Source organism: Podarcis vaucheri (assembly GCF_965113315.1).
Source record: "Podarcis vaucheri genome assembly, chromosome: 12".
NCBI classification, from domain to species: domain Eukaryota; kingdom Metazoa; phylum Chordata; class Lepidosauria; order Squamata; family Lacertidae; genus Podarcis; species Podarcis vaucheri.
This window is the reverse complement of record NC_138750.1, coordinates 35,713,300-35,728,215: the sequence shown is the minus strand read 5'-3', so window position 1 is coordinate 35,728,215 and position 14,916 is coordinate 35,713,300. Positions and strand designations below refer to the sequence as shown.

Genomic DNA, 14,916 nt, shown 5'->3' with positions numbered 1-14,916 from the left:
GCATTTATTACAGGAGCTGGTAGGCATTATTTGGGCTTTCAGCTTAACATTGTGGGTTGTTGTTGCTGCTGTTTTTATTATTTTAATTTGCTGCCTATCCCTCATCTTTAGCCCCCAGGGCGGGCTGCAACAAATAAAAATGCATTGAAAACCATTCAGAACAACGTGAAATCACAAAAAATAGGATGCGTCCTAAAAATATTAAGGAAAGGGACCCATTGGTTCAAATTCCTAAAGCATCCTTCGCCAACAGGTGAGTGATTTTAGGATGAGGCAATACACCACCATTCGCCTCTTGTGGCCACTTCATTTCCAGCCCCAATTCAGCATCTCTACCCCCATCGTTCTGTCTGGACACTGAGGTCCAGTGCCGAGGGCCTTCTGGCAGTTCCCTCGTTGCAAGAAGCCAAGTTACAGGGAACCAGGCAGAGGGCCTTCTTGGTAGTGGGACCCACCCTGTGGAATTCCCTCCCTCCAGATGTCAAATAGAAAAACAACTACCAGACTTTTCTTAGAAGACATCTGAAGGCAGCCCTGTTTAGGGAAGCATTTAATGTTTGACAGACTATTGTATTTTAATATTTTGTTGGAAGCCACCCAGAGTGGCTGTGGAAACACAGCCACATGGGCAGGGTAGAAATATTATTATTATTATTATTATTATTATTATTATTATTATTATTATTATTATCAACTGGATGGCAGGCCAGAAGGAAAAGTTTTCACAGCTTCTTATGTAATGGTACCCAACACTCCCCAACTGCTCAGCTGCACATTTGTCCATGAGTCTTTTAACATATGCTGATAACCTCCTGCTTATTACAAAGGGTATTCTTGTTATTAAAATGTTTCACCTCGCGACTACCACAGGCCACTTGGCGGTCTGTCTTTGGATATGCTGCACTTATGAGAAGGGTGGCAATGTGTCCCACTTTATAGAGGATAGTCTTTCATTGGAAGGGGTATCCAGTCCAAGAACCCAGAAGACAGGAGAGCAGGGAGCGCCATGACATCGCCTCTCAGTGCTTCGCACCTGGACAGCAGACTGAGCAAGTACACCTGGGCCCAGCATTTCCCACTACAGTGAAATATACTGTATTGCTATTTGGATTCTTATAAATATTTATAAATTTGCATCTGCACATTAAAATTAGCGCATGTAAACATTATGCAAATTTGTGGTCCCCCTCCCCCTTTTTTGCAATGCTTCTTTCTTTCTTTCTTTCTTTCTTTCTTTCTTTCTTTCTTTTTGGCAATGTGCACAGCCATATCTGAAAAGCAGTCTGGCTGGGACACCTGAAGATCCATGTGACTATTTCAGCATGCTGAAGGCAACCATGGAACTGTGCTATTCTAACAATTCCCCCCTCAATGTCTTAGGGCAAACATCTTGGAGACGGAGAAAACAGTGATATTCAAAGGATATTTAATTCAAAGGGAAGAGGCTTAATTTTATTTATAAAAACAAAACAAATCCATTGGCCATGGCCAAGCCCTTGGGTGCCCCTAAAGTAGTTCTCTGGATCCCAGCCATACTTTTTAAGTGTTATTAAAGTCGACTTCCCATTCCTTATCACCACTGCATTCTTTTAAAAGCCACAACTCTGCATATATTGAGGTCAGTAAAAATTCGATGGGGGGGGGGCGGAATGCAAAATAGCTACTTTGCAAATGCACCGTAAATACTACAAAACTCCTTGGGCGGTGAGCGAAGGGACATTAAAAGGCAGCTGTAAATAAATTACAAGAGCACGTAAGTCGCCACGTGTCACCTTAAAAAGAAAGATCTGTATCGCAGCAAGCAACATGTTCTGAGCAGGAAAGCCAAATTGCTAATTACTGTGGTATGTTTCTTTTCTGAGGTGGCCTGATAAAAACATTTGCTGCGATTCTCCACAGAACATTATCCACATGAAGTAACAAGTAAGTTAGGTGTCTACTACAATTTTGCAACCAACTTCAAAGACTTAGGTTTTGTTTTACGTTGCAATAGCTCTTGCAGAGCAAAGCCTGCTGCCAGATCCCATTGAATAAAGCCGTTGTTGCGCCTGACAAGTACCCTTACATTTTCTGTAAGTACATAACTCTTGGCTTCCCTCCGAGAGTTAAACTGTACATGGTTTTTTGTTTTTTTAGTTGTCTAGATTTAAACCATATATAGGTAAAGTAATTTCCTTCAGGCAAGTGTTTTATTGAAGCAAAGACCGAAACAGAAAACTATATAGCCCAAACATTTAATAATGTTGTATTTCTATCATTTCAAATTAATTGTTTGTGTTTCACCTGCAACATGTTCTATGTTTAGGAGCAAGCTTAGTGTGTTTGTTTCTCATATTTACAATCCTTCCGACGGCCCGGCCAACAAAACTATCACATTAAAACACATTAAAGAATCAAATCAAAATCAAGGTATGCGCTTATGCATGCATGCACACACAATTAAAAGCAATTTAAAACACAGCAGCAACATAAAATCAGCAACCTGATTAATAGGTGATATGTCACACACACACACACACACACAAATCCAGCTGCACACTTTTATAACCAGCACACAGACCAAATCGATCTCATTGCAATCACCTGCCAGAAAATCTTTCCAAGTCTCAGGCTTGAAAACTTTTTAACACAACAGTTATCGAGAAACAAATCAAATAAGTCAGCCGTTTTCTGCTTCTACATTTCATTTTTTTTTCCAGGCTAGCCCCCCTGCTAAGACATTCAATAATAGAAAGCAGCACAAGGTTTCGATGTCCCCCTGTTCCTACCCACTGCGATTTATTCTTGTGTATTTGAAATCCAATCACGTACCCCCCACACTACATATAGAAAATGACCTTGAAAATGTCAGCTTGCTCATTTTGACTGAAGCCTAATCTCTTAGGTTATGGTAGGAGAGTTACAAGAAGTAGAGTTACTCTGAGGAAATTATCATGACAAAAGCGAGGGGGGGGGGACACACATCAATTCTATTAGTTTGGGAATAAAGACTTTCGAAAAGGTGGTACTCTGCAGTCATGTATTTTCCCTCCACTTTGGTAATTATACCTATGGAGAATTTGATATTACACAATAATGCCTAATGGCTTTTTGGTAAGTTCCTTCAAAATTCACACTGGATAATCATATATTTTAAATACTTGAGCATTAACTAGTTCAAGCCCATTTAAGTCCTTACAAATACAACAGAGGAATATACATTTTTAAAGTATCTCCAGAGAAAATATGTAACTAACCAAGGAATGTCACACTGATTGCAATGCATTTAACTGAAATGGAAAATTATGTGATAAAAATCCCATTCTAACGGTGTTGTGTTTTGGTTTCCTTGGTATGTGTTGTTTGTTTGTTTTTAATAGAAATTTAATTGCCAATTTCAGCTAGTCTGTGTTATGACTCTGAAGCATCCTGAATAAGCTTGGTGTGAGGATGGTCTAGAAATAAAGGCACTATTAGGAACATATGCCATTTTTGCAAATGCAACATAGAAAATCCACAAAGGAAAAAATAATTTATATTCATAAATATATGTCAGGTTAGAATTAAATGTGTACTTATGTATCATCCTCCTACCAAGACTCTCAGAGCAGCACATGAGAATTTCTTTAAAAGTGTGCCACCGAGAAGACTTTGCAGGCTTATCCCATTTTATATGATAAGCCTGTTAAAGTAGCATAAAATATACAGGTTTGGAGCGACCTTTGTGCCTTCTCATTTATACCAATTCATAGCTACTGGCTCGTCTTGCTATTGTTGGCTTTTCTGATATTGAAGTAGCTGAGAGACACATCTCTCATTTCAAATTATTATTATTTTTCCTTAATCCAGTTTTTAGAACAGCTTCTACTTTATGAAGCAAGTCCACTGGCGTCTCAGAGGCCCCAATTCTCACTGCTATAGGGTGAGGTGGTATTATTATTATTATTATTATTATGTTTGTATCTCACCAGGCGGAGGGTGGAGGGAGACTTTCAAGCAGCTGTTGTTTCCAGGTACAAGCAAAACAAGAGACCCAGAAAAGCATTTGAATGAAACCATGCCATATATTCCCAAATAATTAGTTTGCTGGAACTGTACATTTAAGACCTCCCCACCTCTACTTGGTTTCTGTTGCACCCTCTTCTTCCCCATTGCAGAAGCAACCACCTAAGCCCATTTTTGGAAGTCCTCATTATAAACCTGGTGGTTTTGCTTACCTAGCATATTCCAGGAGCCAAAAGCAGAAATGCACATGCAAAACCATCAGGCTTCCATCACTATCTAGAAATCAGGAGCAAGCTGCAGGTTTGCATTCTTTCCATCTTGCTGTTGAATGTCTCCCTGAGCAATGATTTGGCCTCCCTAACCATGGCTGAGAGCAGTTCCAAACTCAGATTTAGAAACCAGCTTTCCAAGCCACAGCCTTAAACTTTGGTTAACAATTGAAAGATGGATGCTAAATCAACGCTGCAAGTAGCAATGGAAAACACAGCACACAACGCAGGGCAGAAAACAATTATGTGACCCGCCATGGCCCTTATCAATGATTAGCATTCAGGTGAAGTTACATCTGCAGTTACCTCCAATAAAATGTTTGCAGAAGCAATCTTCAAGTTATTCCCTCTTACTCTCTTGTAGGGGCAGGGTGACTCTATTTGCATTTGCTCCCACCATTAGTTAGCAGTCCAATGATTTGGGAGAAATGGGGAAATGCTAATGAAAATAGTTATAGACTGCAGTTCTAATTCACAGATCTTCTAAGAGAGTCACACACACACACACACACACACACACACAGAGAGAGAGAGAGAGAGAGAGAAAGAGAGAGCTCCATGTAGGAAACACTGAAATTTCTATTCTATTTGGGGGGGGGGTAGCTATATTTCCCCGAGTCTATACAATAATCATTCAAGAACATATTTGACTTCTTGGAGAGCATTGTTCAATTTTTGATAGTGGTATTTAAATCTAACATGGTAATAATACAGTGAATGATTAATGGTTAGAAGACTATCAAGAGATGAATAATGCAATAAGAGCTAAAGAAATGAAAAATTCAGGCTTTAACGGATAAAATATTTACTTTTAACATACCTTCAAAAATATTGTTTTCAACTCAGTTGGATCAGCTCTCTTGGTTAGAGCCACCTACAAGTAAATACAATTATATTAATATGCATAGTCTATACAAAGGATGTCATAATGTCACTTAAAAAAAAAGAAAGAGGATAATTCAAACAAAAGAATGAGCGATGAAAAATAAATGTTCCCCTCAAATAAATCAGACAGTGGTTTATGCGAGAAATAAATAAATAAATACTTGTTTTAACATTTACACTTAATTATTTGATATTTTTGCTGGTGTTGTTCCTCTGAACCTGCCAAATCTTAAACGAGTGCACTCTGACTTTGCCCACATAGAGCCATCAACCACAGGAACTGATTTTATTTTTATAACATGAGTGCCCAATCCTGAGTAAGGAACATGCAATAACACATTTTTAAGAGAGAGAGAGAGAGAGAGAGAGAGAGAGAGAGAGAGAGGGATGCCATTAAAATATAAAGTATTTAATAGTAAATACTTATCATTTAAAACCAGTCCTAACAAGAAGTCTTCCATCACTTCTAGAAAAACTCTATGGTTTTGATCAGTCTGAAAGGCAACCGTCAAGAATGACTCTTTGCACTCACCTGCTGTTCAAAGCAGGGGCAGAAATGATACAAAGTTGAGAGTTGAAGATACTCCCAGACAGACTTATGGATCATGATTCCAAAATAAGGGAAGGGGCTATCTTTGTCAATGGTGGAGGGTAGCTGTATTTGATGACCCCACAACCACCCTTCTCCAAATAATATTCCAGCCATGCAGTTTGCTATGGGGCTACAATGAGTAGCAACTACACCTGCAGCAAAGCGCACTTGCCCAGCCGCAACCGCCTCTAGTACCAAGTTTCACTTCCAGAGTTTGGGAAGCAAAGCACAGTGCCACTGGAGTCGCTATAGTCACAAGGTATCTCCCTTTCCTGACCCATAACTCTTTAAGCGCAGGAGCACAGCTTGGCTGGCCAGAGCATGTGGCCACTTCTGCTGGGAGAATGTAGCACCCAACTCTCACAAACTGGGTTTTAGTCATGAGATCTTTTCCCAGCCTTACCTGGAACTGCCAGAGATTGGAAGTGGCACCTTCTGCATGCACAGCAAATGTTCTACCTCTCTAACCTACAACCCTTCTTCCGTGACTGCCCTCTGCAGAACTTCCCCAGCCTCCTCTAGAGGAGAGATAAGGGAATTAGCTGGAGGTATCTCACCTTGGTAAGAAAACTCTGCTCTCTCTGAACTGTATCTAAACCAGGCTGCCCTAGCTCTTTGCAGTGTGGAAAGACTAGAATTGGTAATATGAACTGGCTTTATTCATCTGCTTATTTGTTTTTGTCTGCTGACACACAGATGCTGAGCAAAATTAAATGTAATTACGTCTGTATTATTTCTTTGCATTCTTTAATTTTTCCAGTGTTTATTGATTTTTTGGGGGGGATCTTATTCGAATTTATTTATGTATTTCCTAGCACATCTTTGTGTGTGCAAATGTTTTGCATTTCGCCAATAAGCGGGTGCTTGTACAGTAGTGAGTTGCTTTGGGCACAGTTCAGAGTGGGAAATAGAAACAAATAATTAAACTTAAAATTAATCCTAACAATAATGAAGGTTTTTTTAAAAAAAATCTAATGTAGGCTTTAAAATAACTGTAAGAGTATAGGATATGTGATACTAGAAGAATCCTTTTTATATTCAGGCAACATCCTCTATATTAAGATGGCTATTGACTTTTGATCTGGGGAAAGAAACGTTGTCCTACTCCCATAAACACACATCAATAAGGAGATACATTCTTTGGTGTCTATCATAGTGGTTATAAGAAAGTCCTGAGAATATGGACCCTAGAAACAAATGAGTACAGAATAGGTAAAAGTGCAGATGTGTGATCATTTGTATACATAATGCAGATCAACACAATACAATCTCCCAGGAATGCCCCCCAGTACCTAATAATAATAATAATTTTATTATTTATACCCCAACCATCCGAAACATCTTTTATGGAAACAACCCCCCACCCTAAATCAAGGTGTGTCCTCTCACTTTAGCCCATGCCTCTCATTAGAACTAAACACCGCACAGCAAGATACATTAATGCATTAGGAAGAAAGTGCATGCTTTTAGATGCTAGCTATTTGGGGGTTAATGATGTTTGGTTGCTTTTTCCTTCCAAAACTCACCGAAACGACATGAGCAATTGTGGGGTAGATAGCCAGAAAATGTGTGTTATCCAAGTGTACATGCTGTCCTAAGTGTCATAATCTTGTACTAAGACAGTTATTTACTTGAGAGCCCATTCACAAGGCTTTGTGCTCTCTGTGGCAGACAGGACCCAAATTCAATGAATTCCACAACCTCCACAAGAAATCTTTCCCCAGTACAAAAGTAGCATGCCACCCTATCCATCACTCCTTCACCTACAAAAGGACAACAACATTTTAGCAGTAGTCTAGAATTCTGCAAAACGCTTCGGGGCCAAACTCTCTCCTCGCCCTCACTCCCCAAAAGTACTAAATTTCTAAAAGCACATAGGGGAGCTGAGATGTATCACATCACTTTTCTGGTATGTTGCTAAACTACCACTGAGCTTCCTAGGAGAAGACCCCTTATGGGATGCCCTGATAGTAATGCTACGATCAGTAAGTTTTCTTTGAAATTGTATTTCTATTCTTTTTAGTGCGTGACTTCATGAGCTCTGTAGGGCACACATTCACCTGCTAATAAATTGTATAAAACAAGCCCGAAGGAGGCCCCCAACCCACTCACAGGTCCTTGTATGATCAGTGGAAACAGTTGGTCCTGGCAAGTATTAACCACTCTCAACTCCAACCTGATAATTGCCACCTGCCCAGATTTTAACTTGCCTGAATTAATTTTAAGATGTATTTCAATTAATTGATGTCAATTAATTAATCAATTCAGCATATTATGTTGTTTTTATGATGTTAGCCGCTCTGAGCCTGGCCTCGGCTGGGGAGGACGGGATACAAATAAAACTTTATTATTATTATTATTAAGGGAACACGGGTCTCCGGAGCTCCCTCGCACGCAGGAGCCCAGCTGGGGAGGGGGCAGCGGGAAAGGGATGTTGCCGCTGCCTTTCCTCTCCATCGCTTCCACCCCGTGGCAAGCTTTGACCCAGGACTGCTCAGCTTGGCAGCACCGGGCCACTGTGCAACAGAGTCCAGCGGCCCTCAACCCACTTGCCCTCCCTCCCTCTCGGCCAGCCCAGGTGCGGCGCACAGCACGCGCAGTCGTGCCGCACTACAGACCCCCTGCCCGGTGTGGACACACACCTGGCTAGTTACGCTACTAGTCAAGATCACATCATTGCACCATGCTAACATACAATACTTGATTCATATTTCAACCACAGCACCTACAACTTCAGGCAACCCCCAATTTGCATGGGGGTGTGTGTTCCAAATCACTGCGCACATCGATGGAGCATGCCTAAGCCCAGCCCACCCTGTTCCACCCAAAAACGGTGCATGCGTACAGAGTTGTGTGTGCTTTGAGCATGAGCAAAATGGTCATTCCTTGGAAATGGAAACAGAAGCTGTAGCCAAACCATAGTTCATGTAGTATGAGCAATACAGCTACCATGCTTGAGCAAAACTGCAAGCCCTCAGCGTGATGAACAAAGCCTAGCCCTAGCAGGTGGCTAAACTGCACCCCAAGTCCAACTCAAGACAGCAGTCTACAGGTATCCAGATGGCTGTGCTGGGTCAGGCAAGACAGGACCTGGGACAGCTCCTAATGCAGATTCCCAACAGTTATTATAGAAAAGAAACAAAAGGCCTGTCCTTGCCTGAACCTACTTCGCCATCAACTGCACAAGAGCCTAAGAGTAGAGAGCTAGCTTTCAAAGCATATCTCAGAAATGGTCTTTAAATTGCTTTTCACATGGTAGTTTGGGATATCAAACACTATGTTCTTTTTAGCATATTAGCAGTGAACATATTCTCCTTCTGAAACCAAAGTAGCACCATCCATACACAAAGCAAGAGGTATTGGCAGGCTTTGTGGAACCCCATGTTTCGCAGAAGTACAAAAAAATAATCCTAAATGCGAGGGGATAGCTCAGTAGACATGAAATGCTGGCTGGCTGTTGGATGAAAACTGAGGGGAGAGGAATGGAGTACCTGAGAAAATGAAGTGGCTGGCTTTTGTGTTTAACAACAGCACACTTTTGTTTCAGGTACAGTGGTGCCTCACAAGACGAAAAGAATCCGTTCTGGGATTCTCTTCGTCTAGCGGTTTTTTCGTCTTGCGAAGCAAGCCCATTGACGTATTAGCGGATTAACGCTATTAGCGGCTTTTAGCACTATTAGTGCCATTGATTGGATCAGCTGATAAGTGGCTTAGCGGCTTAGAAAAAGGGGGGAAAGGAAAAAAACCAGCAGGAACTCGCAAGACATTGTCGTCTTGCGAAGCAAGCCCATAGGAAATTCGTTTTGCGAAGCACCTCCAAAACGGAAAACTCTTTCGTCTAGCGAGTTTTCCGTCTTGAGAGGCATTCGTCTTGCAGGGCACCACTGTACTGCAAATGTTCCTAAATCCAGGCTGCCAGAACAAACAAACTCAGCTGTGTTAGACAAACTAACTTGACCTAAAAAAGGATTATTTCATTATTGAGTTTCCAGAGGGGTACAAAAGACAAACAGCTGTGCAAAAGCCATCCTCTTACACCCCAGATTTTATTTATCCTCTCCCCCCTCCCCCCCACAGTCCGTGACCCAGTACACCTGGTTGTCAGCATCCTCTTCTGAATGAATGGCACTTGTGCTTTTCCAGCACTGTCAGAATCCAAGTTAAGAACCTTGATTGTGGTATAGAATGATGAACCGATACGGCCACTATGGCGTGTCGCAAAATGCAATCAGCAGGTTTACAAGCAGATTGCAACAAGGGTGCAATATTCCCAACTGTCTGATCAGACAAACAGGGCAGAGAATAGGTAGCAGTGCTAGAAAACAACAACAAGTCCAGAAAGGGGGAGTTGGGCAGGTGGGAATCAATAATATGGCTTTATTAATGGCTAACTAGGCATTTCCCTCACTGTACTAGTAAATCAAAGTCCAGTCCTTCAAATATAGTGAAGTGCTCAGGTTCAGCTACAATGAACCTGAAACACTACTAAGCGGACATCAGATGGTAGGGACTAGTGAAATGGCTGAAAGGGGAAAGTGGATCAGCAGGCAGGGTATTCATTAAGGAACAAAAAGAAACAAATCCTAGCAAGGGTTTTTGATTCTCTGCACCACAGGTAAAAGTTTGTTTGTTTGTTTAGTTATTTATTTTAAAAGAGGACTTTTGGTGTTTATTCAGAATACAGGTCAGAGTGAAAATCTGGACCCTATCCTTATAGCAACACTGGAAAAGGGGGATAATACACATTTTAGGTAACCACTAAGAACACCTTCCAAGGTTTTTAATCATCATCAACGCCCCAAATTACAAGATGACGAGTCTCTGCCCCAAGGAACTTACAATGTAATTTTTTAAATTAAAAAAACCCTTTTTTAATATTCAAAACAAATTGCAATAGAACAAAACCATAGAAGACAACTTTGAATTCACAATTAATACAATGTAAAATTTGGCAAAGGAGGGGCAGTAGAGAAAGGGGAAAGACATGGGGATACTTGGTAGTTGTATAAGTCACAGATTTGCTAGCTGAGGGATCATGGTAGGACATTTGGGGCTTTATAGGGGGAAAGTTGCATTTTTCCTATCTAACTGGAAGCTACTGCAGATGCAAGAGCACAGGTGTAATACACACCTCCCACCATGCCATCTGCAAAAGGAGGCTGGCCAGCAGGGTATGCATCTGCTAAGGACTGGCATTACATTGTAATAAAGGGAATATTCACAATACTTTATTAGGATTTTTTTAACTCTAAGCTTCCCAAGCAAATGTAGCTGCTAGGATAAGGAGGGTGCGTTTGTTTTGGTTTGTTTGTTTGTTTGTTTGAAGGCATTTATATACCGCAGAATATTTACTATCATAATGGAGCTTAGGAACAATCTTATCATCTAATTAAATCAAAAACAAGAACCACATTAAAATGCCAAGGAATTGGCATATTTTGCAAAGCCCAAGGAAAGAGCTGCAACACCTGCCTGGCAGCTTTTCATCAAAACTGGAAGCCTTCCAATCCATCGATCTTTTCGAGCCCCATGTCTTCCCTCCTCCCACACACCTTCCACTATGACTGCAGCGTAACAACATGGGCATCCATCATCTTTCTACGCCTGTTATTTCTTGTACTTGAAGAAAATGGAAGTTTAACCTTCAAATGCTGAACTGATGAAACACATTAGGTAGAGTCCACCGCCCACTCTGCTGCTCTCACTGCGAAGCATACCAACAAAGCAATAAGAGACAGACAATCTGCTTCTCACTCACTAGGCACCTAGAAACACACGCCGGTGCTCCTAACCTATTGGTACTGGGGGACTTTAACATCCATGCTGATGCCACTCCCTCCTCACAGGCTCTGGACCTGGTGTCTTCCATGGCGACACTAGGGCTCTCCCAGTTTGTTTCGGGCCCCACACATCAAGCAGGCCACACGCTGGATTTGATCTTTGGCGCCGGTATAGATGTGATCATGTCTCCCTCGATGAAGGTGCCATGGTCTGATCACTATGCACTGAAAGCCAGGATTGATTTTCCACCCCCACCCTGCTTAGGTGGCGAGCCAATTTGGGCTCGCCCGCGGAGGCTGATGGACCCTGATAGATTCCGTCAGGCCTTGCGGGACCTTGCTCCGCCTGGCGACTCATTGACTGAGCTTGTTGAGGGCTGGAATATCCAGCTCCTGGCAGCCATCGATGAGATCGCACCTAGGCGCCCTCTGCGACCCCGCAGAAACCGGGCTCCCTGGTTTACCGAGGAGCTTCGGAAAATGAAGCGGGACCTCAGACGGCTAGAGCGAGTATGGCGGGGTGCCCGTGACGGAGCTTCAAGAACATCTTATAGGGTTTTTATGAAAACCTACGAGATGGCAGTGAAGGCCGCTAAGAAGTCCTACTTCTCGGCCTCCATTGCATCCGCTAGCTCTCGCCCGGCGCAATTATTTAGTATAATTAGGTCTTTAACGTCCCTCGAAGGACAGCCAAATTTAAATAACAATTCGGCACACAGCTGCGAGGCATTTGCGAGCTCTTTTGCGGAGAAGGTCCTGTTGCTCCGCCATGACCTCCCTGCCAATTTGGATACAATGAAGGAACTGGAGGCCCCTCGACTGTCCTCGGGTCCAGTATTGGACCACTTTGACCGGATATCCCCAGCTGATGTGGACAGACTCCTCCAAGCTGGAAAGCCCACCACTTGTCCTCTTGACCCGTGCCCGTCCTGGCTGATTAGAGCGTGTCCAGACGAGGTGCGGGCCCCCCTGGGTGATATCATCAATTTGTCCCTTGGCACTGGGATATTCCCAGGGGAACTGAAGGAGGCAGTGGTGCGTCCGCTCTTAAAGAAAACATCATTAGATCCTTTAGATCTATCCAATTACCGCCCGGTTTCGAATCTTCCATTCCTGGGTAAGGTGATTGAGAGAGCGGTTGCTGAACAGCTTGGTAGGTTTCTGGATGAAACATCTGCTCTCGACCCATTCCAGTCCGGCTTCCGCGCTGGTCATGGGACCGAGACGGCTCTGGTCGCCCTAACAGATGATCTCCGCAGGCAGCTGGATCGAGGCGGGTCGGGGCTGCTGATTCTTCTAGACCTGTCAGCAGCCTTTGACATGGTCGATCACGAACTCCTGGACCGCCGCCTTGCCGACGTGGGGATCCAGGGCACAGTCCTTCAATGGCTGCGCTCGTTTCTCTCCGGTCGGGGACAGAGGGTGGCGCTTGGGGGGGAATTGTCATCGCGCCACTCCTTGGTGTGTGGAGTGCCTCAGGGTGCAATTCTCTCCCCGATGCTTTTTAACATCTTTATGCGCCCCCTCGCCCAGCTTGTCCGGAGTTTTGGGCTGGGTTGCCATCAGTATGCCGATGACACCCAACTCTATCTGTTGATGGACGGCCATCCTGACTCGGCCCCAGATACACTGACCAGATGTCTGGAAGCTGTGGCTGGATGGTTACGTGGGAGCCGGTTGAAGTTAAATCCTTCGAAGACAGAGGTCCTCTGGCTGGGACGGAGCGATATGGGATTGAGGGGGCAACTCCCGTCTCTTGCGGGGGTGCAATTAGTGCCAGCATCATCCGTGAAGAGTTTGGGTGTAATCTTCGATACCTCCCTCTCTATGGAGGCGCAGATTACAGCTATAACAAAGGCGGCATTTTTTCATCTCCGCCAGGCTAAGCAGTTGGCTCCTTATCTCTCTCGCCCTGACCTAGCCACTGTGATCCATGCGACGGTCACCTCCAGACTGGATTATTGTAACTCGCTCTACGTGGGGCTGCCCTTGAGACTGACCCAGAAACTCCAGCGGGTGCAGAATGCCGCAGCGAGACTCCTTACGGGGTCTTCGCTGCGAGATCATATCCATCCGGTGCTGTACCAGCTGCACTGGCTCCCGGTGGAGTACAGGATCAGGTTTAAGGTGCTGGTTTTAACCTTTAAAGCCCTATACGGCCTAGGACCCTCGTACCTACGGGACCGCCTCTCCTGGTATGTCCCACAGAGAAATTTACGGTCTGCAAATAAAAACACCCTAAAGATCCCAGGCCTCAGAGAGGTTAGGCTGGCCTCAACTAGAGCCAGGGCCTTCTCGGCCGCGGCTCCAATCTGGTGGAACGCTCTGTCACAAGAGACTAGAGCCCTGCAGGACCTGGCATCCTTCCGCAGGGCCTGCAAGACAGAGCTGTTCCACCAGGCCTTTTGTCAGGGCGCAGCCTGACCCCCTCCTCTGGCAATCTGCACAAAAATTTGCTTGATGGTTGCCATTAATTTGATTTTAATTTGATTTAATTAATGTTATAATGAATGTTTTAGAATGTTGAACTATTTTTATTGTTGTTAGCCGCCCTGAGCCCGGCTTCGGCTGGGGAGGGCGGGATATAAATAAAATTTATTATTATTATTATTATTACTAAGTTTCTTGTACCGAAAGGGAAACAGCAGCTTGTGCCTATTGTTGCTGGTGGCGGTTTTATCCTCCAAGATATCAGAATGATACAAGGGACATCTTGGAACAAGGATTGTGATCCAAGTCTGTCCGTAGCGCTGACATGCATGATTTTAGGCTTGTTCTTGTTCGGTGGCCTTTATTGGTGAGCCTGACTGGCATACGTAGTGCCCATTTAACAAAACTTAGGATCATTTCACATTTCCAGCAGCTGAGCGAACTGGGCTGACCTGCATACAACCTAAGTGAAATACAACCAGTCGTCCTCTTGAGAACTGACCAGTTCTGCTTAGCAAGTTTTAGCTAGGACTGCCACTATTTTATTAAAGGCACTTGGGAAGCTCTTCTGAGAGCTCCCCAAGCCTGCAAAATTGCAGCAGGCTTTTTTTATTCTCCTGCAACTTTAAAGGCAGAGCAGACAGCATGCCATCATCATATATTGGGAGTCTTTAACCCTCCAGAATTTGCTGAATGGCAACTCCCATCTTCTGTGGCCACTGACCACGTCTGCTGGGGCTGATGGGAGTTGTAGTTCAGCAACATCTGGGGGACCCAAAGGTTCCTCACACTTGACATATGCCTTCATTTCATAATTTAACACCTCTATCTTCATTTCACATCCACAGCATGAGGGTGTTTTAATTTAAAAGTGAGTGTCACGTTGATAGTCCTACAGCACACAGTACTTATTTGCAAAAATATTTTAGATTGCCTTTCAGCCCTAAAGAAGGCCCTCAAGACAGTTAAGAAGCAA

At 43.5% G+C, this 14,916-nt stretch overlaps 1 protein-coding gene across 3 annotated transcripts in view; it reads right to left on the bottom strand.

The window, feature by feature from the left end:
- Nucleotides 1–14,916, bottom strand: part of SLC25A13 (solute carrier family 25 member 13) — a 111,505-nt gene that overhangs the window by 80,173 nt on the left and 16,416 nt on the right. For 2 of the 3 annotated variants that reach the window (XM_082193931.1, XM_082193930.1), the window contains one exon: nucleotides 5,074–5,127. In XM_082193931.1, coding sequence (XP_082050057.1) covers nucleotides 5,074–5,127 — 54 coding nt within the window. Of the gene's footprint in view, nucleotides 1–5,073; nucleotides 5,128–6,133; nucleotides 6,156–14,916 lie in introns of those variants that run through there. The other variant, XM_082193932.1, reaches the window with a different exon arrangement.